Raw genomic sequence first — 25,169 nt, forward strand, 5'->3', positions numbered from 1 at the left:
CGGTTTAAAAAAAATATTAAAAATTCTTTTCGGAGCAGGCAAAGCAATGAGTCCGCTGGTTCCACGACTGCTATAAGAAGCAGACTTTTGCACAAGGATAAGGTTACGGCTGGCAGCCCAGAACTCCAGCGGTGTGGCGGATCAGACGCTGGGCTCCTCCCCTCCCCCGCCGACGAACGAGAGGCTAACAGACGGGTGCAAGAAGACAAGTAGCTGTTTTTATTGAATACAGAAGCTCCTTGAAAACTCTGTGGACTCCGGGGCTCTCCTGCAATTCCTTTCATTCCCAAAGTGCTGGAGCCAAGCACGCGTCCCCCGTAACTCCCTCCCATTTCTTCTCGGGGATTTGGGTAGGAGAAGAGGGAGGGGAGGAGTGGGGAGATGGGGAGGGGGTGGTTGGTGGGCTGGGCTTGCAGGGAGACCTGATTCTTGGGCAAAAGAGAGGGGGGCGGGCTCGGGGCTGCCCGCGAGGCGTGTGATTGGGTCTGACCTTCAGCGGGCTTGTCAGTTTCGCCCGGGGTAAGGGGGGCGCCGGAGGGGAGTGGGCGGAGGAGGGGGCTGCCCAGAGCCTCTCGTCCGGCCCACAGACGGCATGAAGCCTTTAGGGGCACGCAGTCCTCACAGATTTTTGGTTGAAGCCCCTCATCTGCCTTCAGTCTGAAGGCAGGGCCCCGCAGAGGACGGATCGGAGGGTCCCGACCAGCGGGGCCGACCGAGAGGGAGAGGAGGGGGCAAGAGACAGGAAGGAAGCAAACCATCAAATTTAAAGAAAAAGCCCTTTGACTTTTTCCCCCTCTCCCTCTCCAATGGCTGTGTAGCAAACATCCCCGACGATACCTTGGAAGGGAGTTGGTCTGCAGTCGCGTTTTCGTGGGTTGAGCTCACAGTTGTGAGTGCGGGGCTCGGAGATGGAGCGGTGGTCCTCTAGGTGGAAAACGAAACGGTGGCTCTGGGATTTCACCATAACAACTCTCTCACTGACTTTCCTCTTCCAGGCTAGAGAGGCCAGAGGAGGTAAGAAAAAATGGTTTTGGGGAGGTGGGAGATTGCTGTCTTTCTCATTCTGTGCCCCTCCCCCCCTTCCTTCTTCCAACCCCCCCCCCCCCCAAAGAAGCAATTCTCTTAAATCCAGATTGTAGCTGCCATCAGGTTGGAAGTGAAGACTGGAGAGAGAGATGGATGTAGGCGGGACAGTAATGGGAGAAGAGGTAGCAGGAAAAAAAGATCTGTCAGGCACAGAGCCTGCTGAAATGCCCTTCACCACTTTCCAGGGGCTTTGAAAAGAGGAAAAGTATTACCTTGAACACAAGGGCAGTTGTACAAAGCTTTTGTTTGAGGAACAGTCCTTAGACTGCCCTTTGAACACATATTCTGGTTTCTTCAGAGTCTAACTAATGGAAGTGCTTTTTTAAAGGTGAGCTGAGGAGAAAATATAGAGAATGTGTATAAAATGAACCTTGATGAAGTTCTCAAGCTGTTTTACTTTTAGAGATGTGAGAGGAAGCAGGGGGCCTGAATCTTGAAGACTGAGAACACTGTGTTTGTGTGTGTGTGTGTGTGTGTGTGTGTGTGTGTGGCATTTTGAGGAGATGTTAAGAGGAAAAAATGAGAGATTATAAGAAATGGATAAAGATAGGAAGAACTTTTTCCCCGGGATTTCAGCCCCCTCCTCCTCCTGTGACCCCTCCCACCCCCAACTTCTTGCAGGTTGGACGTGCAGCTCCCTTGGAGAATGATGAAACTCGCCAAGCAAATGGGGTGGGGGTGGAGGAATAGGGATTGGAGGGAAGGGGAGGGGGCGTGGGGTGGGATGGGAGGAGAGAGGTAAGGAAAAGTTCCTACGTGGCACCACCAAATATTCAATGACCAGACCTGCTCGGGAGACTGCAGCCCTGTCAGTACCCAAGGAGGGAGAGCGACTTCACTCCTCCCCTCCGCCTCCTCCCTCCCCTTCCCCCGCCCTTTCCCGCAAAGGCATCTGGCTGGAGCGGTCCGTTAGGTGCTGTAGACACGGCTGGCGGGAGGACTCCTTTGGAGTTAAGGGAGCCCAAACAGCTTAGAGTAAAAAAGCAAGCTTTGTCAGGAGTGCGCAGAGAAGTGGGGGGGTAAGAAGGAGGGTGGCGATGATTGGCTGAGGGAGAAAGAAACTGTCAACCCCAAATGCGCAGGCTTTAGCGGAAACCTGAGTCTGACCCTGTGGGTGCCAAGATCTGAGTTCTCCCTAATGGGAGTTAGCGCTCCCGGAGGCCGAACTCTGCGAAACCAGGTCTGTATTTCTTCCCCACACTTTGTGATGTTCACCTTCCTGAGTAGCGGGCAGTGGTGGATTATTCCTCTGTGACTTTTCCTGGAGAATACAGTCAGAGCCTCATTAGGACTATATTTGAATTTTGAAGTAAGTTATGCTAATTACGTGGATTCATTCATTTCTACATTTTAAAAGATAAATAGTAGAGTCTTGAAAGTGGAATCCATCAAAAATTTGTATTTTACCTTTGGTACCTGGTCACCAGCTGGATTGGTCAGTTCTGTCAGCAGGTCTGCCCTCTGCTGGTTTTATTATTTGGAATTCAAGCAACTGTGTTAGTAAATGAGGCCTGTTAAAATCCTTCTAAGGATATACAGTGATGCTGAAAAGGGACACTCGATTAAGGAAGAACAGATATGCTGTTTCTTTTTGAGCTTTTTCAGCTATTTCTTTTGTTCAAACGTAGGAAAAAGTATCATAGTGGCAGCTATTTTTTTTTTTTTAATATGGAAACTAAGACTTTCTTCAATGAAGACAGATGCACTATAAACTCAAGAGACGTTACCATAGGCATTCAGGGGTTATTTCACGAAGATGTTTCATTTCCACACTGGGACTTCCTTAAAGCTCTAAGGAGATCAGAAAGATCAAATTTCTACACTTGTGATGCATAACTTTTTCATTTAAATGTAGCTGCATACCTAAAACCCTTTTAAACAAACATCTCAGTACCACATCAAATAAATGGTGGAAAAAGAACCTTCTCTATTATTATAAAGCCATCTAATGTGAGAAAGAGCAAATTTTAAGGATAATATGTTGTTTCTGTTTGTCATTTTTGAAGAAATGTCTCGAAAGTTATATGGTTATTTGGATCTTCATATTGTAAGATTTGGTATTTGTTTCACCAAGTTACTAGGTGCTTATTGCTTAGTGGGAAGCTACACATTTTAAACCTACTCTTGTAGTCATTCTTTGGCCCTTAATGAACTTCAAAAAGGAAATAGTATATTATATATTAATGCTTAAAAAGGAAACACTAGCCTGAATCATCTCACAAGGGGAAAATAAACTCAATGTCTAGCTCTCATACTAGCCTTCAGATTTGCAATTGATGTAACAATGAATAAGTTCCTAAATAAGGTATTATGTACTAGCATTATACTATAATTTATTGATTTCACTGAGGCACACTGGTGTGATTTGGTTGCTAAACCAAAAGATAATTTAAAACAGCCTATTTTCATCTAAAATTTGTATTTCTTGGATTAAAAACACTAAAGCCTTAAAAAGTTCTGAGTCATAATAAATTGGATTCTAAAAATGTGTAGTTAGGATCCTGAAACATCTAATCTTACAGAGAAAAGTTCTTGGAGTGAATGAATTAAAAGAAAATTTATGAACAAACACAGAGTTATATTATTTTACCTTGCAAATCCAAACTCTGTAACTTGGTAATCTTTAACTTACTTATTTAAAATTTTAGTATTTATTATGATTTAGCATAAAAGAGTAAGCATTATTTTTTATAATATATTTATTTGCATTAACTTCAATTTCATGATTCATATATTTGCTTATGGTTAATATAAATGTTTTATCTCATGAATTTATTAATTTCATTTTCAATTAATTCATTACTTATTATAGGTAGAACCTGAGATTTACCTGGAATTTATAGTGACTATAGCCTGTGATTGTGTTAAGATAGAGAGTTTTAAATAGATGGTTTTAAGCGGTTTTTAAAGGAGTTAAGCTAAATTGAGTACGAAGGGAAAAAAATATCTAATTGAATCATTTTTCACTAATTAAGATGGTATTCAACCTTTGGTGGTTAAGCCAGTACTGTGCCTTGCAAAAAGTTGATTAATTTTATGAAGAACTTTCAAAGCTTGTCAGCAATTGGTAGTGAGCCCTGCTGGAGTGTTTTGAGTGCCTGGGATCAGCAGGTGAAATGGTGCTGGCTTCCAGAGTATGTGCTAATCCAACTTTGCAAAGAGATCAAGTTTGTCCCTGTGATTACTTAATCAGAAATCAGTTAAAAGATCAGATATGCTTCTGATGACAAATGCAATGTCTTCTATGATTATTAATATTGCCTTTCCATTTGTTTTTTAAATCAAAATGGACAAAGCCTGTAATAAACAATAAAGAAAAATAGGTATCTTATGAGAAGCATCTTCCTGAATCTTTTATACAGATAACCTTAGTTTAGGTGACACATATATATTCAGTTAATTATAGACACTTTCACAAAATTGTCTATTAGTTTTGAAATTAATTTTATCAATATCTTAATGTGACAATTCACTTTATAATTAATACTTAACTAGAATCTACTTTATAAAAATCACTCTCTAAGAGGTACTCTCAGAGTTTTAAATAAAGTTATGAAGTTGAAAAACAAGAAATGTATATACCTAGATAGTACGATTGCTTATGATTTATTTAATTAATTTTTAGCTTCTGTATTTGCCTCAATTTGTGACTAAAATTGAAGGAGCACATTATTCAAGTTATCACTAAAATATAGCAAGGCAAATATGAGCCTCTTTTCATATTTGTGGATAGGATTTCTTACAAAAAACCTAAGTAGTCACCTTTCTTTTCTAAAATTTTTCTTCTTTTCTGAGACAAATTTCTCTTCACTCTGGTTAATTTATAGAAGTACTACCTATGTAATGATAATGAATGGACTTGAATCAAGCTTGGGTGAGAGTGTGTAATAAAAAGCTGAATCTTTTCAAAGGAAGAAAAGGTGTTTAGATTTTTTAAAGAGAATGCTTGAGATAGAAATTCTTATAAAAATTGCATATCTATACTACCTTCTCACTTTACTAACGAGGAAACTAAGGCACAGAAAATTTATTAGCTGAGTCCTCTTTCTCAAAAAAATATATTCTTATAATAGTCAAGGTTTTTCTAATGAGTAAGGTGAAGATTTGCAATAGTGATAAAAATATCTTTAAATAACAGTAGCCGGAGACAATGGAATAAACAATTATTACTTAATGTATATGTATTTATAGAATATGGAATGACCAAATATTACTTAAATGTACATGCTGGAGTTTAAATTAGTGAAAAGATAGATTCAGTGAAAATGACTGATTTAAAGAAAAACAGGAAATTATAGAAAGCATTTAAAAATTCCTCAAAGTCCCAAGTTTAGAGATAGGTAATTTGTAATGTTAATATACCTAATTATATGATTCTATAAGATTATCTGTATCAAAGTAGAAAACACAACACTTTGTAAAATATTTTTTGTATACATATCTTGCTGAATTAAGAACATAGTTTTTTATCCTCTCTAAAGTTATTAATGGAGGACCCAGTACAGCTTTGAATTTTCAAGAAGCTAAGAAAATTATATATTTATTTCAAATAAGGCAAATAGTGTCAAATTTCTATGCTTTTCATGTTAATTTTAGATTGATTGGGTGATATATATTATATATAATAGTCTGGCTTTTATTAATAAGTCAGACAATAAATTCATTTTTACTTGATATGGGTTATTTGTTTAATAGATAATTTTTTCCAAACAAGTGGTCAACTTTGGTAAAAAATAAGAGAGCACTTAGTAGTGCAAATTCTAATTCAAATTTTTCTTTTGGATTGTCAAAGTGTCTGAAATCACATAAATACCTTTTACTTCAGGGATAAACGGACAGTTAATTTGTAAGGAAGTACTCCCTCTTAATGGGCTACCATGATATGTTGTGCTGGCAACCACTATGGTAGAGCTAGTATTTCAACCAAATGAAGTTTTTTCCTCTCTTTTGGGAAATGCAGTATATGTCCTTAGGGTCCTGAAGAAGAAACTATGGAAGTTAATATTTATACTCATGGCTAACTCTAACAATTTATATAAGTATAGGGTTTTATAAATATCAAGCCAGTCCTATCATTTTATATAATTATTAGTGATGATATTTAAGTATTTGAAAGCCAGAATCATATTGTATCCTAAATACACTTTCCTTTCCCATCTACCTTTGGAGAAATAATTAAGTGCAGTTGGTCTGTGATCATTAGGAATTCAGGGCAATTGCAGAGTGGGAGCTAAGGGCTGATTTGCATTTCTGCTTTTACTCCTCCATTTCCTTCATTTAATAGTGGGGAAATGTGGCCTGAGCTGGGTGTGGTGAGAGGAAACCAAACTTTTTTTTGTCTGTTGAAGTTTTGTTCCTTAGCAAAGAAGAAAGAGAGGTATGCACAGGTGCTGTAAGAAGTTGCAGCGCTCCCTAAGTTGTCTCACTGAAGAGTCCATTTTAAATTCAGTTTTCAGTTATACTAAAAGTATACTATAAAAAGTTTCCTAAATTTGGACTTTTTCTACTCATTTCTTTTGCAATTTAATTCAGAAACTAAGGGGTTTTGTTTTTCATTTAACTGCCTTCTATATTCTAATGCATCTAATATATTTATTTCTCCTTTCAAAACCCTAATATGATTTTATTTTTATAGATAATCTTGGGGTTTTTTTTTCTGCTTTCAGTAGTGTCAGAACTCAACATGAATAATACTATCTGGTAGAGAAGATGAAAGTCAATTTTAAAGTGATTTAGTGAGTAGTATCTATCAGTTGCAGTCTTTGGCTTACTACTGACTTGGCTAGTGGTTCTTTAGACATTGGCTGATCACCAGACCTACTGTTATCTGGTAAAATAAACTCTTTGCTTGCTGCGCATGGAATTAGAGACAGTGCTATTAATTTAGGAGAAAGAACTCAGAGAAAAGAAAGGTTATCATATTTCAGAGTAAGAGACCAGCTTAAATACGACTTGACAATTGAGAACTAAAACAAACCTGTGTAAAAGTGCTTTAGCACAATCAACTTTTGCAATTCCCTCAAACCTTCTTTTTTTTCCTTAAAAAGCATTTCTTTCTTATTTTAACCAAATTTAATTGCTCTTGAATGGCCCTGTACTGTACAGGCAAATGAAGGTCCCTATTCATAGAACTTGAGCGCATAGGGTGTCAGTGGAAGCTTCCTTCCTCTGTCTGACTGGTAAACTCGCATCCGGGCTTAAACGAGCGAACCTTAGATGGTATGAGGTGGTTGGTTTTCCTTCCTCAGATTTTCACAAAAAACTTCCCGAAAGGATGCCTGCCAGAAAGAGCAGTAGCTGCAATTCCTGACAAAACTAATGAGAAGCTCTAGCGCACTTTCCTACTTTGTGCTCTTGGATAGCTCTGCAGAGAAAGAGCCATAAGTATTAGAGTGGTGTTTGCCCTTAATTCTCTTTTTAGACTAATTGTGGAGGACAACCTACTACTTGCTGTCACTCTTTGAACGCTGATGAATCTTCAAAATACTTCACTGGTTTTGAAGACAAAAGTGTTGTCCAAATGGCCTAGCGTGGTGTAGAGTGCCCTTCAGGATGTGGCCCTTGTGTATGTCCAGGCACAGGATCAGCCTTTTTCCACCTGCTGCCACCCCACTCCCATTCACCCTGCACTTGTTGAGCCATGTTGAACCTCTTGCCCATATTCTCCCCTATCTTTGAACACACTATTCTTTGTACCTAGAATGTATGTTTCCTTCTCATCCATCTCACAGATGCCTTCTCATACTTCAAGATTTAGCTCAAGCTTCATACTCCAGGCAGATATAATAACAAGCTCTCACACTGAATGCATGCCCATTATGTACCAGGTCCTGTTGTAAGCACTTTTTGTATAAAATATCATTTCATTCTGACAGTTGTCCTGGAAGTAAGCTAATACTAAAATCTCCATTTTACCCGTAAGGAAATTGAAAAACAGAGAAGTTAATTATCTTTTTTTTTTTTTTTTTTTTTTGCGTTACGTGGGCCTCTCACTGTTGTGGCCTCTCCCGTTGCGGAGCACAGGCTCCAGACGCGCAGGCTCAGCAGCCACGGCTCACGGGCCCAGCCGCTCCGCGGCATGTGGGATCTTCCTGGACTGGGGCACGATCCCGTGTCCCCTGCATCGGCAGGCAGATTCTCAACCACTGCGCCACCAGGGAAGCCACAGAAGTTAATTATCTTGCTTAAGACCATACAACTACTATGTGATAGACCTGGGATTTGGACCAAGGCAATCATGCTCCAGAGACCTTGCTTTTGATCACTTGCCCATGTTTACTGTGTATTCTTAATGCTTTTACACAGCCTTCGTGACTTTGCTTATGATTATGGTGCCCTGGGGCCTAACATTAATGCACAAATCATGCAGCTGCACCATAGTGAATATCGTAAATTGTGTGAATAACTTGAATGCCACCAAGGAAAAATATAAAGAGACTCTCATTAAAGATGATGTTATAATTCAGGTAGCTCTTCAGCCTGCACTAAAGTTCAGTGTTGGAGGACCTGTCACCCTTCCCATTTTAGGGACAAACTTCAGCCCTAATGATGCTGGAGAACCCAAAGGGGAGTGGATGGAAGCTAGTAAATGTTACTTTATTTCCTTTGACTGATTGAAGGAGAAGTTGACAGCTGTATCTCTTGGCATTCAAGGTTCAGATTGGGGTTGGCCTGGTCTCATTAAGTTACAAGGACACTTACAAATTGCTGCCTGTTCTAATCAGGATCCATTACAAGGAAGAACATGTCTTTTCCACTTTGGGGGATTGGTATGGTAGTATGCTTACTACCTTCAGTATAAAAGTGTCAGATCTGATTATCTAAAAGCTGTTTGGAATGTAATCAACTGGGAGAGTGTAACTGAAAGATACATGGTTTGCAAACAAACAAATGTGCACACACACATTATAATTATTTTAAAAATTTCTCATTTATATGTTAGCCTTTCTCTAGGAGTTGCTGGAGGGTAATGACTATGATTTATTTTATTTCTTCCCCTGGTGTCTACCAACATGCCAGAATGCACAGGATATGATATAGTCACTATTTAGGTTACTAATTGTCTTCTTACTTTGCTCAGCAGACTGGAACAAGGTTAAAACCTAGTTAACTTGGAGTGGTGTGAAGTGACCTCCTCATGTCATGTTGTTAGCAGTAATTAGATCTCTCCTCCCCCCCTTTTTTTACTCATTCTCTGAAAGTGAATGAGTTGCGACTTCTTCCTAGCTTTCTTCATCTGGAAAATAGTTTTGCACATTCTCTCCAAAGATATCTTTAAATATTTGAAGCTCTTGATTGACCATATTACCTCTAAAACTGTAGTTTGCTTTAACATAGGAATCTGATCGAGAAAAATACCATATGAAGTCGTGTTTTTGCTTTGACAGCAACATAAATCATCATTTCATTTGTCTACATGATTTCAATTTGTAAAAGTAATAATTGGGAAATTTCCTCTCATATATTCATTTTTGAAACCTTTATTTCAGTTTTGCATCCTATTAAGGATTGTCTGGTTTTGCTTAATGACTATTAGGAAGGTTAGCCTATCTATATTTATTGCTTTATGGTTATTTTACTAAACTAGTTCTTTTAAAGAGCAGTTTGCATATTCCACATGTAATTATGATATTAGGAAGTACCATTTTTAAGCAAGGAGTATGTAAAATTTCAAGGGCTTAATAAGGTTAATAGTCTGTAGATGTAGAATTGTTTTTGATGAAAATTATGTTTTTAATATTCTATTCCTATCCATTGTATGTTTTAGTTCCACTAAAATCATTAGGATGGATATCTTTATCTGCTTTATTTAGTGTGTCTTAAGCACATAGACCGGAACTTAACACATAGTAAACATTTGGAAAATTTTTGTTGAAATAGGTAAAGGTGTTGATTGCAGCTCTAATGAATTGCTCTTCAATAACTTAATTGATGATCTGAGATGGGATATAGGGTTATGTAGATCAGTTATTGCCAGTGTCTACAGAAGTATATTGAACAAATTTTTGCGATACTATTGTGATTTCCTGAAGATAGCACTCTCTGTTTTTCCTCCAAGCAAGCTATGATCTTCACCCTGAACACTCTCTCAATCTGCTTAGCATTGTTTTTTTACACAGAATTTAGATATTATCTCCTCTAGGAATACCTCTCCTTAACCATGAAGACTAGGATAATTGACCTTGTATAACATCCTAAAGCACACTGTACTAACTCCAGCTTGAATACTTATCATAGAATATTTTTGATGCTAAAATGAAAGCAGGGACTGCATCTTTTTCATCTATGTAAAAATTTCTGGCATCTAGGTCTAGCACCATACCTAGAGCATAATAGATGGCCAGTAAATATTCATTGAATGAATTAATGAACTCATAAGCAAGACATTTTCACTAAAGTCAAGAAGACAGGTGTACTCAGTCCTGGCTTGATATCACAATCATTTTCAGTTACATCCCTATAGATATTAATTGAGTAGATTTTGTGCAGAATCCAAGCACAGCTGCTTTATAAGGCTCTACATATAATTTTGATGCACAACCAAGGGTTCATAAACCTTCTGTAGTAGGAAATAAATTTATACAAAGATAAGGATGTGCCTAGCTTGTGTAACAGGGTACTGGAAGTCAAGTGAAAGGTTATCTGCTATGTGGAAATCAGTTGATACATACCTTATTGCCAGACAGAAGTGGCTCTGCAAAAAACTGATTTAAGTAGATCAACTGATTATGATATTGATAATGCTTTTTAAAAAAATCCTCCTCTCCATAGCATGTGATAAACTAAATGCCAATAAATATTGCTCTTCTCAACTTTAAAGTCAAGTTGTTGTAATGAAAATATAATTTTAGTTTTATAATAAACATATTTTAATAGCTGTGACCACTTACAAATCAGAAGTGCCATACTTTTCAAATATCCCACTCTCAAATGGTGTTTGTTCTTCCCTCACCATTCTCAGAGTTGTGATACTACTTCTGCTTTCGACTTTCAGTTCATATATGCTTTTTATGATATGAGAAAGTTCAAGATTGAGGTTGTTTAATAACTGAGAAAATTAAATGACTCTCTTCTATGTGCAGTCACTATGTTAGATGCCAGGACTACAAAGATGGTTTGCCAGCCTCCATTCTCATGGAGTACGTGTGTTACTAGGAGAGTGCTGGAGTTGGGGATGTGGGCAGGGCCACATAACACAAGACCATATGGGTATATTCTTCTGGATAGAATGGATTCATGTAACTAATTTAAAAGTCCAGGGAGGCTGCTAAGATGGCATGGTCAGTGCATACTTTGATATCTGTACTTACTAGGTGGTTCCAATTGGTTGCAACTATTGGATCCTCTGACAAATAACCAGGGAAGTAGAGAGCGATGCAGCTTTTTCTGGAATAGCCAACCCACTGTAAAGTCACCTGGGGTTCTCAATGATAATTAGTACAGTTAAGTCACACTTGATATGGAGTTATGGCCTTTATAAAGTTGAAAAATATATGAATGAATAATCTTATTTTATAAAGGAGTATGTTAAGCAAGCATGCACACACTTATAAAGTCTATTATGAGACAAAGTTGCCTAACATTTTTAAACCTTAAAATGTGATTTTTTTTGTTATTAAACAAATTATAGCATGTTTTAGAACATAAAGTGTAAATAGTGATTTTTGTTTCTGAAGATTAATATGTTGGACCATGGTCTCTATTTTGATTATTTGAGAGAATAAAATATTTATTATAAGCATTTTTAGCATTATTAAGTCATAATGATTTCTTTCAGGGTAAGTTATATCAAATAGAGTTTAAAAAACATATCATTAATTGAGTTAGTTACAGTTTAAAATAATATTGATAGGCTGTCAACTCCCAAAGTTTTATTTTTATCCCAGACCTTGTCCCTGAACTTCAGACTCATATACTCACTCAACTGCCTATTCAGCTATTTCCAATGGCATTATTAAGTCATCTCAAAATTAGCACGCCCATAACAATTGCAGAACTCTCCTCCTGAAATCCATTCCTCTCAGTTTTCCCCGTCTCAGTTAATGGCAACACAATCAGTCATGATGTTTGAGCTAAAAAACTTGGAGTCGTCTTTGACTCGTTTTCTCTCATACTCCACTCTGATCTGCTCTGTCCCCAGAATATATCCATAATCTCACAAAGTTCTTCATCTCTCAGTCCAAGAAAACAATATCAACAAAATTTTACATCTAGAAGACTACAGTTGTTTCTCTGCTCTCTGATTCCACTCCAGTGCCCCTAGAGTCTGTTCTCAACACAGCAACCACAGTCTTCTGAAAAATTAGTTGGTTGATGTTCTTCCTCTCCCCTTAACTGCCAATGGCTTTCCATCTCATTTGGAACAAAATCCAAGCTTGTTGAAGATCCCACAGGACCTATACAAGCTGCTTTCAACATGCCCTCACCCTTACTTCTCTGACCTCATCTCTTATACCCCTTTTATTTCCTTTGCAGGAGATATATTTGTCTCCTTGCATTTCCACCAAGGTCTTGGGTCAACTCCTATCTCAGGTTCTTTGTACTTACTATTCCCTTTGCTTACAATGCCATTCTGTAAAAATATCAGGATAGAGGAACATCTTATGCCTTTCTAGAATTTACTCAAGCATCATCTTCTTATTGAGGCTTTTCCTGTCTTTCTTATTTTATATTAAAATCCATGTCTCCTTAACCCTCCCTATACTCATTCACTGATTTATTTTTCTCCTTGGTACTATTCAAATATTTGTCATTTATAAAAAGTTATGACATTTAAATTAAAGGTTGAGATTTTATTTTAAGGCTTTATAAATAATGTAGAATTGGATAATTTTGGAGTACAAATATTGCCTTAAATTTTTGGGGCAGCTTCTAAGCCGTATTTATCCAAATAATTCCCATGGCTTTTCATTTCATTTTACCTATTTAGATATAGTCAATATGACAGTCAAAGTCCACACAGTAAAGCATTTTACTTATTTGATAGACACCATACACATTGATCCAGTTGTCTTAAGAGGTTATAGTCTAGAAATGGTAATGGGAGTTTGTACTTTATTTTACTGGTTTAACAGAGCAATGAGGCAGGACTTTTAGTTACCTAGAAAGTAAAGGGGAGATGTTCCCAACTGAAGACCTAGACAGCAATTACAGATTAGATATTATCAAGAAAATGTAAACACATGTTACTATTCAAAGCAAATTCATTTATTATTCCTAATCAACATTAAATCTAGGATTCTGTGTTTTATGGATTTCTAGCCACTAGATAGGTCATAATTAGAATAAATCATGAACATTTGGATGTGAATACAATTGATTTTGATGGGAGTCATATTTTTCCATTAGTTCCACTTCAGAGTATTTTACTATGTATTTTTTTCCCCTGATCTTTCCAATTTTGAACTTCACTGTGTAACTGATTTAAAAAAAAACAACAAAACAAAACAGGGCTTCCCTGGTGGCGCAGTGGTTGGGAGTCCGCCTGCCGAAGCAGGGGGACATGGGTTCGTGCCCCGGTCGAGGAATGATCCCACATGCCGTGGAGCCACTGGCCCGCCCGTGAGCCATGGCCACTGGGCCTGCGCGTCTGGAGCCTGTGCTCCGCAACGAAAGACCACAACAGTGAGAGGCCCGCCTACCGCAAAAAACAAAACAAAAAAACAAAACTGGTATTTTTACGGAGCTGTAAGGAATGGTAAAATTAACCGTAAAATTCCTGAAACTCTAGGCTACTGTTTTGTTTTTTTTGCGGTACGCGGGCCTCTCACTGTTGTGGCCTCTGCCGTTGCAGAGCACAGGCTCCGGACACGCAGGCTCAGCGGCTATGGCTCACGGGCCTAGCCGCTCTGCAGCATGTGGGATCTTCGCGGACCGGGGTACGAACCCGTGTCCCCTGCATCGGCAGGCAGACTCTCAAACACTGTGCCACCAGAGATGCCCTAGGCTCCTGTTTTATATTGTCTTTGTCCATGTCTTTCTCAATTTGATGTTTTTCTTTGTTTGAATATCAAATAGTGATTTTTTCCAAGAAGCATAAGAGACTGCTTCTCAAAAACTTGAGCCTTGAGATGCTTATATTTACTTTATTCTTTTTTTTTTTCTGTAGGAAAATATATACTCTAAACATAGGCTTAAAATGGCAAAACATTTAAGTTTATTATAGAACCCCTTGGGGGAAAATGTAGTCTAAAACCTTCCCATACCCAGGAATATTTAATGTAAAGTATATATCTATAATCTTATATACTTACAATTTACTGATGTAGTCAAGCAGTTCATTTCTCCCATTTTGCACTTGTTTTGACTACAACGGTTAGATCGCAAAATACAGACAAAAAGTCTGGTAATTTAAGCCAAAAATAGTTGTGTAGAGACTTAGGACACTTATGTGATTTATATCGACATTATTTGTGTCATATAGGCATTTAAAGATGAGCTTTCACACCCTTTTAAATATGAGAGAATTTAGGTCGATATGTTTTATTTTCTAATACTTCATGTTAGTTTATAATACAAGATTTGTATGTGGCATATGTGGGCTCGAAATAAATGAAGGAATAGTATCAGAGGAAAGACAATAAAATATTAGTTTTTAAAAAACCTTTTAATAAATAACATGTCAGGGTTAATCTATAGTTATATCAATGTCTATGAGATGTAAAGAAAAAATTATTGAAAAGGAAAAAATTTCAATGATATCAGTGTATTAATGTCAAGTTGTGCTACAGGGTGGTAATGGAACAGTGAACATGACAGCTTAAGCTGTCGAAGTTCCAGGAAGCCTCCTGGGGTTGTATGTCCTCAGAATAACATAAAATCATGCTGGAGAGATTGCTAAGCATTGCATAATCTTCATGGATGATATCTAATGGATCTTTAGAGACAGAAAACTGTTCAGTCTTCTACTTGACTATAAAGAGATTTCCCAAGGTAGTCAGAGGAAATGGATGACAGGAATCTAGTGAATTATAGCTCTGGGAAAACACTGGTGGCACTCACTGAGACGGTTAAAGATGTTCAGAAAGGTTAAAATTTTGATGAAATAGTGCTTTCAGGTATTATTTTTATTGAGTGCTTAGACACTATCCTCAGAGATTAAAATGCCTTATCTCATTTAATTCTCAAAATTTGGTTAAGTTGAAAAACCTAACTCTTAGAGAAGTAAGTAGCTTACCCAAAGTTATACAAATAATAAATACCAAACTTGGGTTAGAAGTTGGGCTGTTCCAACTGCAGAAACTGAGTTGTTAATTGTCGTTTATACACTTGTCATATCCTACATTTTAGATTCTTTATTTAGGGCTCTTATGATTTTGAAATATAGCAGGGTGTTGGTAGTAGTTAAATTATAACAGTCACTTCTCTCTCATTTTTTCTTTTCCCAGACCTGCATCCCACTACTACATAAACACAGTAGCACTCCTGGTTATTTTATACTATCTAGAGCAGCAAAGCATTTCATAACTGGGTGGGAGATGACTTATAACTCTGTGCTTTATTTTGTTTTTACTTCTGTCTATAATGATATGCTTCAGGTATGACCTGTAATGTGAGGTACAAGGTGAGGATAAGTGATTCCCTAGTAGTGGGGAAAGCATCTAGCGTACTTTAGGAAGGTCTCTTCAGACCTGTGTTCTTGCCATACCTGAATCAAATGGAAACAACCAGACTTGTCAAGCTCTTCAGGGTGCTGTTTGTAAAGGCCACTTTCAACCCTTTTTTTCTGAGACTAATAAGAAAGAAGCTTCAACTCTGAGGCAGTATGTGGCTGCCCATTTACTCACTTATTCATTCATTCATTAACCATATTTCTCTTGATTATTTATTGTGTGTCAGCTGCTATGTTATTTATGAATACTGCAGTGAACATCAATAGTGCTGATGTTTGCTGTCAGAGGGTTTACAATCTATCAGGGGAGGCAGACATTTACCAATAAATTACAAGCTTAGCAAAAAGAGAGAAAGAAAGAAATTAGTGGCATAAGTATGTAACAGGGAAATCAGAACCATAATTTAGACATACACTGTGGCTGAGAGCACACAGTCTAGAGTGAAAATGAGATAATTAAGCAAACAAACAAAATAGAGCATGGAGTTAACCAAGGGGGTATATGGGGCACTTGGGATCATATGAAAGGGTCACATAACCCAGCCTGGGAGGGATAAGAAATGATTTCCTGAAGAAAGTCATGGCTAGGTTGATATCAAAAGATTGATTAGGTCTGAGTTCACCAGGTTTCAACCCCAGCTACCCATTAGGCTCATCTGGGAAATGTTTAAAACATGTGAATGCCTGGGCCCTATGCCAACCCAGACATCTATATGTTTTAAAAGCTTGCCAGGAGATTCTACTGACAGCTTAGGGCTGAAAAAAAGCACTCAACTATCCTTAGTCAATTGATGAAGGATTGAAAAAAATCTCCAACAAAGGGAATACAGTAAATTTTAGAAGCTGAAAGAAGTTTATTTCAGCTGCACCATAAAATTTGGGGTTGAGGGAGCACATAGGAGTTAGTGTAGATGTCTCACTTGGAGTTTGTGGCTGTGGGTGTTCATGGCAGAGATGTGATTTTTCTCAAGAACTCCTCAGCAGCCATGATGCCCCCAAGGAGACTTTGAACATCTAAATGTATTCCATATTGATGTCTTGTCAGGACATGACTAGTCCCATTTTCTTGAACTCTGTACTGTCTTGTATCTGTGCTGTCATATTTGATATTTCTATCACCTTCCTCTTCATTGATGAATCTATCATTCAAGACTCAGCTTAAAAAAACCACATGGTAGATATTTTAGCCTTTGTGGGCCACACAGTCTCTGTCAGCTACAGAGCTCTGTCCTTGTAGTGCAAAAGCAGCTATGGACAATATATAAATGAATGGCTGTAGCTGTATTTACAATATAAACCTTATTTGTGGAGACTGAAATTTAAATTTCATGTAATTTTCATGTGTCATAAAATATGCTTCTTTTAGTTTTTTTTCAACCGTGCAAAAATATAGAAACATTCTTATTTCGTTTACCATACAAAAATAGACAGCAGGAGGTCTTAAACCATAAGCATAGTTTTCCCAGCCACTGTTCTAAGGCATTGTTACAAATACCAACTTAGTTCTCACAAAAACTCTAATAGGTAGATACCTTTTGTTATTCTCATTATACAGATGTGGAAACTGAGGCACAAAACAGTAAAGTAGTGTGTCCAAATCACACAGATGCTAAGTGCCAGAGGTGGGTTTCAAACCAGTTTGGCTTTCCAACACTGTGCATTGCTGCTTTATCCTACTTACTGGTCACGGGAGTATGTGAAGAAGTTTAAAGGAGGAATTAATTAGATACTAAACAGTCAAAGCGTTGTGTGACCTTAGAACAGTAATTTAAGTAGACACTGGAGACATGAAGGAGAAAGGATTAAAGACCTGGGATAGACTAATCAATGAATGAATGGAGGTGTTTAAGAGATCAACAGAACACAATAGGAAAGACATATTAGGCCCTCACAAATTTTCGTTTCAAGACCAGAGAGCCCCATGGACTTCAGAGGAAGTTGCTTTTATATGTTTCACATGATTGTGTTTCACATTTAAATGATATTTTATATAGTCCGCGTGTGTGTGTGTGTGTGTGTGTGTGTGTGTGTGTACCTGTTCTCTTCTAGTTTTGGAAAAAAGTCAAGTGTAGGCAAATAATTAAAACCAAGTGTGAAAAGCACTATCACAGAGGTGAGTATTTCTAACCCAGCTTTGGGAGATAGGGAATGCTTTCAGGAAGAGATTGCACATTAATTATATCCTACTTATTCCTCAGAAATGGATTTATAAAAGCTCAGAGACAGGAGGAGGAACATAGTAGGTAGTCTGTGAAGTCTGAGTCCAGTATGGCTAGAGCACTGAGTGAGGAAGGAATTAAGGGGTAATGAGATACAAGGAGGGAGATGCAGTAGCATGGAACTGGAAGAATACATGGGTGTGTCCAGATCATTAAGATTTTATATGCAAGGTATGTGCGTACCATCTGGAAGTTAGTTGGGTTCTCGGAAGGAATTTAAGCAAAAGGACTTGAGGCATGGAGTTTTGGAAGCTCATTCAAGCTGTGGTATGCAGATTGATGAGAAAAGGCATTGAAACCAGTTAAATGGCTATTGTAGTAATGCACTGAGTCTGCTATCCTATTTTTCCATTTAATAAACAAAAAAATATACAATAAAAGGCAGGAAAAATATTATTGAACAAATATTGTGCTGACTGGATACTTCTGAAATGAGAATCATAATCTGTGCCATAAGGATTAGCAACATAGAAACAATTAAAATATTAGGGACATTTAGGAATTGCTTTGAATATCAAAATTACAGTTTTTTAGGTATATCGAGTTAAGCTATAATAAATTACTGCTTTTAATCTTTAAACTGTTGAAGTTCAGTTAATAAAATATGAAGAATAGTTTCCCCCCGTGTGTGTATATGTGTGTGTGTGTGTGTGTGCGCACGCATAAAAAACCATCGAACCCATGTTATGAGAATTTGTTAAATGCTATAATTATGATATCAAATAAGAGGCAGATTTCAAAGTGGCTTAATTTATTATTTAGTTTACTTGAAAGGAAAAATCTTTAAGACTTGATTAACTGAGTTTTACATTTTTGTAACTTTAGATGACTTTTTAGAAAAAAAACTATTTGCAATCTTTATTATATATCCCTATTTTTTGATTGTTTTTTGTACAGTGAATTTTTATTTCATATCATATGTCTCTACATAGAACTTTAGTCTTTAAAAATAGAGCCCTTATTTTGAATCCTGTAGAGGGAGTGTGTTTTTATCACATTGCTTTCAAAGTAGGAACTAACAAATGTGACAAAACCTGTGCTCTTGGAAAAGGTCATCCTGTTAAAAGATAGTTTGGAGAGAAGGAAAGTTGTGGTCCATTTTATGTATTATTTACTGATATGCAGTTGGGACTGTGACCATGGGCTGCAACCTTTTCTTCACAGAAGGATTACAGCCTTCATAGCTGTGTTCTTGTCGATCCTGGAGTCTTTCCCCTATTCAGATGTACTTTTGCTAATGGCTTCAGAGCAAGAAGATAAGATAAAATAAGCAGATAAGATGCTGTGCTTTTAGAAACAGTCTCCTTCAGAGTAATTTATACCCTGAAGCGTGAATTGAGTTTAATTTAAAGCAAATATAAACATTAGGGATCAATGAACTGGCTCAAGATTATCTTAATATATTTATGTTTTAAGTTACTTTTCACAGTGTTTTTATTTATGGGCTATAGCAATGAAGGTGATGAAGTGGAATGAACTTAGATTTGATTTTGCACAGACTTTAGGAGTATCCATAGTTTGCTTTCTGGTTCTCAATTCCTTCATCTGCACAATGGGGATAAGAACACATGGCTTGCAAAGTTTTTTGATGGTTAATGCTAGGAAGAACTTAGCCCAAGGACTGTCACATGGTAGGCTCTCTGGGCCTGGCAGTTAATATAGTTGTTATTTTCTTAGCTTTATGATAAGAGAAAAAAAGAATGTAAAAGTAGTCAGGTATACTATTGGCCTAAAAAAATTGGCCATTGAAAGCAGGAGTCCTGCAAAAAATGTTCTTGAAAGTTGTTATTATTCTTTTAAATATTCCAAGTCTAAATTAAAGGGGATCATATTTGATAGGGTTAATGATCCCTTCAGTATGTCTGATTTCCATAAAAAAAGTTTTATTTTCTTTTTAATAATTTGGAACGATGTGTAGTCTACTGGAAAATATGTTGATTTTCATTCAGAAGGTTGATGAAATAGGTAGACAGTCATTATTAAAGTACATTTGTTATAAGGTAAAAGGCAAATTATATAAAGCTTCATTCACATATGTTTGTACATATAGAAGTTAATATGCCTAAAATTTAATTAACTAAGGAAGTGACCAGATGCACGTTTCTCACGTACTCATTCGATCATCCATTCATACATTCTATAACTAACTCTAGTTATTATAAAAAAAGTATTAATTGACATTGTAATTTTCGAAGAACACCACTCTATTGCAGGTCACTGTCTATTTTGTGGAGTGTGATAAACTGTGCTGATGGTATTTCCTGATTTTACACTCAGTCCCTTTTTCATTCTAAGTCCTCCCAGAAATAGTGTACTTATAAAACCCAACATATTTTGAAATTAGATGGCAATTCTATTTTTTTTTAACAAAGAACTGAAACTTTTCAAATCAATAATATTGGTCTCACTTTCAGCCAGAAGTGATCTCTTTTCCTTCTAAACAAAAGAGTACTGCGTGCATCTCTATAAAACTATAAATACTGCCTCCTACGTAATTATTGGGCCCTCCTTAATTAGAATCTAAATACTTGCAGTCAGGACTATGTTTCAGACATGCTCAGTGATGCATTAGCTAACAAATGGCCTTCTCTGAATATTTTTATTTTTGAATAAAATAGAAATTCAATAGAATATAAGTATATTGAGTAATATGGAGTCCTAAGTCTATTTTTATAACAATACTTACACCACATAATTCATTTTTTGACTTGCTTAGTGAATTAGGCAGTTGTGGACCAGGGAATTCGAGTGTCTAAAAAATTGTTTGTCCTTTTATGTCGGGTTTATTTCATGTAGCATAATGTTTCAAAGGTTCCATGTGGTAGCATGTATCAGAACTTCATTCCTTTTTTGGTTGAATCATATTCTATTGTATGTATATTATCACATTTTGTTAATCTGTTCACATACTGATCGAAACTTGGGTTGTTTTCACCTTTTGGCTATTGTGAATAATGTTGCAATGAACATTCGCATACAGGTGCCTGTTTTAAGCCCCGACTTTCCATTTGCTTAAGTATATACCTAGGAGTGGCATTGCTTGAGCATATGGTACTTCTGTGTTTAGCACTTTGACAGATATTATCTGATTCCCCTTATATGAAATTTCTAGAATCGGAAACTTCATAGAGATGGAGAGTAGATTATCAGTCACCAGAGCCAGGGCAGAGGAGGGGAATAGGGAGTTATCACCTAATGGTTAAACAGTTTCTATTTGGGGTAATGAAAAAAGTTTTGGAAAAGGATTTTGGTAATGGTTACATAGCATTGTGAATGTAATTATGCTACTAAATTGTATACTTTAAAATGGTTAAAATGGCAAAATTTATGTTGTGTATATTTTACCACAATTAGAAAATGAATAGTTTAAGAAGTATAATATACCAGAACTAATAAATTGCACACTTGAAATGGGTGAAATGCATGGTATGTGAATTATATTCCAGTAAAGCTGTTCGAAACATCAAGTTTATCCAAAAGGATTATACTTGCAAAGAGAAAGTTTAAGGTTCCAAACTTATTTTATGTTGACTACTTCATGGTAGCAGGAGGTAGCTGGAATGGATTGGAATGGAAAATTTATGCTTCTGCCAATAAATGGCCCTGTGTTAGACACCCTAGGGCTACATAAAAGGGGGAAAAAATTACTTATCTCCAGGGACTTTCAATCTAAATCATACGGCATGAAGCAGTGTACATGAAGTTACTCTGGCAAATGCAGAGGATTAAAAACAACAAATTATGCATAGACATACATGCATGCACACTTACAAAGGCGCACACAAATACACAGATATATACATATACTTTGTAAATAACTAACATAGGAAAGCACTCAAAACTAGAGCATTATATTTGTTACCTATTCTTTTAAACATCTTTTAACTTATCTTTGGGTATACAATATGGCTTAGTAACTGCACATTTTACAATATTTATATATAACATTTATTGTGAATTTGAATCTTCAGAATCACCTTTGTTTAGATTATGAATAGTTGAAGAGTAAATCTATTAGAAATTAATGGAATATATACAGATGCTGGCTTTTTCAACATCTCTTTGCTTCTCTGTAATTTGATTTCTGATTTGAGATATTTTGACTTTGAGAATGTTACAGTTTATATTTTACTTGCTGCTCCACTCCTTAGCCCCCCACCTAAATGTTAGAGAAGCATGGCAAAAGATAAATAGATTTGAGGAGTAGGACTATAAACTATTTCCTCTGTTTAAAAAATACTAATTTTTATATTAGATTATTTGTTCAATTACATTTTCCTATTTTTAACTTATTTTTCAGCTGCTCCAGTTGATGTACTAAAAGCTCTAGATTTTCACAGTTCTCCAGAGGGAATATCAAAAACAATGGGCTTTTGCACAAACAGAAAGAATTCAAAAGGTTCAGATACTGCTTACAGAGTTTCAAAGCAAGCACAACTCAGTGCCCCAACAAAACAGTTATTTTCAGGTATGTTCTTTTTATTACTACGACTACTGCTGCTTTGCTAATTATTATTTTCCCTTTTTATTATGCTATATAATGCACAATTATGGGGGGATTTTTCATAATGGTTTGAAAAATACTCAGTGAATATTTTCTTTCTGTCCATGAAAACACTAAATGACCTAATAGTACTAATTATCTAGAAATCATGATAATGTAGGGAAAGGGAGTTGAGTAGTGAAATGACAATTTCTGAGTGTCACATTTTCTAAGCAGGTAACTTGTTATGAGTACTTGCCTGCTATTGGATACATGTTGATTATTTTTTGTTACAACTTCACTAAGTTGAGTGGCCTTGCTCCTATTTAACAGAAGAAATTGAGTTTCACTGAGGCTCTCTGATTTGTCCAAATTACAGGAGGCCAATATTTAATGCAGGGTTTGTCTGTTGCCAAGGCCAATATTGTCTGTATTATCAAGTACCCCTTTTTGGTGTTTTGGGATCTTTTCAGAAACAATTTATCATTTAAATTCTTCATATTATCCTCTACTGTCTTCACCTGAAGGAATTTGAGTTCCCTATTTTCACATAAAACTGTTTTCTAACAACAGAAAAATTATAAATCAAGGTACTAAAAATTAACAAAACAAGAAAGCATATTTTTTGGGAAAGAACATTTTAAAGTATTTTTGAAAATACATTTATTTTGATAAATCATTGATTCTTCCAAAATATTTCCTGTTTTGCAATTATTTGTGGTGGACAAAAGTAACAAACTGCAAATATAAAGACTATTAATGCATAATTTTTCCGACAAATGAAAATTAAAATGGTTATTAAATCCACGAAATATTTTTCAAATCAAATGTGAAAGTTTTAAACAGTAAAAACTAAGCTGCTTTTCTATTTATTTGCACTCTAATGCAGAAATAGGAAAAGGATGGGAATTTTCAAGAGAGAAAAAAATAGATTACTGGAAATGCTGTAGAAATACTGAAGAAGTTAGTTTATAATTTTTTATATTTGGCTTATCATCTCAGGGCAGTTTTTATGCCCTCCAGTGTGATAGTTATTTTGATTATTTCTGTTGTTTTATCTTGGAAAAAGAATACAACCTATGTCTCTAGGATCTCCTTCCATGTCAGTTAACAGAATATATCAATATTTCTCCCTCTTCTCAAAACATTGTGTCTTAGGTATGTGATTCTAATAATGAGTAGTTCAGATAGGAAGAGATATCTATGGTAAAGACCTCATTTTTTCCCTGTGCAAATGATTATAGGCTTATCTTCCTAGAGGATAGAGCTTCTTGTCAAATAATACTAAACGGCATTTAATAAAAATTACCAATGACACATTCACCATTAAAAAAATCTGAACAGTGAAAATGTGAATAGTATTCTCTATAAAAAATAGTAAAAAAGATCTTTGAAAATTTATTTGGAATATTTTTTCTTCCATTACGAAAACACAAAATAGCAGCTTCTTTCCAATGAATAAAGTAAGCAGTATTATTGGAAACTTCAATATTGGAGTGGGGGTAAGAGTTTTCAGATTGTCATAATACTCTGTAGAATTAAGGTATATGTCCTCCAAAGTCCCAATTTGAGACCTTGAATTTAAATATCTGGGATCTCTGTGCCTGTGAACTGAATAGAAGCTGTAATTTACAAATTCTTTCTGGCCTCTTTAGAACACCTGCTGTAGGACAGATGCTATGCAAGAAACTGTGTATATTGATCTTTATGTTCATAACCACCTGGAAAGGGGAATATTTAAACCCAAATTATAGATTAGGAGTTAGAAAAGTTAAGTATTTGAATATAATCACAGAACCTGTGGATGATATGAAGCTGAGAGACAGTTTGGGGTTTTTTAGACTAAAGTGGGCTTTTCCCACTATGCCAAATGACCTTCACTCCTCATTTAAAAAACCCTACCAACCACTAAGCTACATCAGAAAGAGATTTTATTTAAACGGAGACATATTCTGCATGGAAATATATTGACCACAAGTTAAAAATTAAAATCAAATAATAAAGTTATTGTGCTTTCTTCATATCGAATGTATTCATGGATGCAGTATCTGTTGAGGTTAAAAGCCCATTTTAAGAATCACTATTGAATCTGATATACTCAGCGTGAATTATGATTATTGTCACATGTATAGGATTTATGTATACACACTTATTAAAGGTAGTAATAACATTTTTTTCTTTAACAGCAGTCATTTAACAGAGAGGATGCTTTATTGTTAGTTTGTATTTATAGATTTCAAAACATATTATTTAAGTTGCAAAATTCCACATTTTATCTGGATCATATATACTGATCACTACTATTTTAGATAAAATTTCACATCTTAAGTGGTTGACTTTGTGTTGTTGAACTTATCTCATAGTGAATTCTCTCTGATAAATTTAGTTGGTTATGAACAACTTTGATTAGTATCTAATAGGGAGGAATCTAAGGTAGGTGTCTAGGTTATACTGTGAACATTTTGACATCGTCATGATTTTTTAGACAACTAAATTTTCTTTTTTAAAGGTCATAGTGTAAAGATTATAATTAAAACCTTATTGCTTAATTTTAAATTGGAAAATACTTCCGTAATTGAAAGATTTTACTCAGTGTAGTTTGAAGTTGACAATTTTCAAAAGTTGTGTTATATAAACTGGATGATTAATTAAAATTTGTTACAACTTATTTAGCCTTATATGAATATACTGTTTTCTGAAATTCCTCTTTTTCTAAATGTCTCTATGTAGATCTTATATCATAATGTTTTTGCAAAAATGAAAAAGATAT

At 36.0% G+C, this 25,169-nt stretch overlaps 1 protein-coding gene and 1 pseudogene across 1 annotated transcript in view; both read left to right on the forward strand.

The window, feature by feature from the left end:
* The first annotated feature begins 332 nt into the window (after window positions 1-332).
* COL11A1 (collagen type XI alpha 1 chain) overlaps window positions 333-25,169 on the forward strand; it is a 196,802-nt gene continuing 171,965 nt past the window's right edge. The window contains exons 1-2 of the mRNA XM_089918904.1: window positions 333-1,014; window positions 22,217-22,384. Of these exons, the coding sequence (XP_089775030.1) occupies window positions 909-1,014; window positions 22,217-22,384 (274 nt within the window). The 5' untranslated portion in view covers window positions 333-908. The remainder of the gene's footprint in view (window positions 1,015-22,216; window positions 22,385-25,169) is intronic.
* On the forward strand, window positions 8,323-9,056 carry LOC111179866 (superoxide dismutase [Mn], mitochondrial pseudogene; annotated as a pseudogene).

Source organism: Delphinapterus leucas, chromosome 1 (genome assembly GCF_059928025.1).
Source record: "Delphinapterus leucas isolate spDelLeu-1000000601 "Yukka" chromosome 1, BTC_Dleu_Yukka2, whole genome shotgun sequence".
NCBI classification, from domain to species: domain Eukaryota; kingdom Metazoa; phylum Chordata; class Mammalia; order Artiodactyla; family Monodontidae; genus Delphinapterus; species Delphinapterus leucas.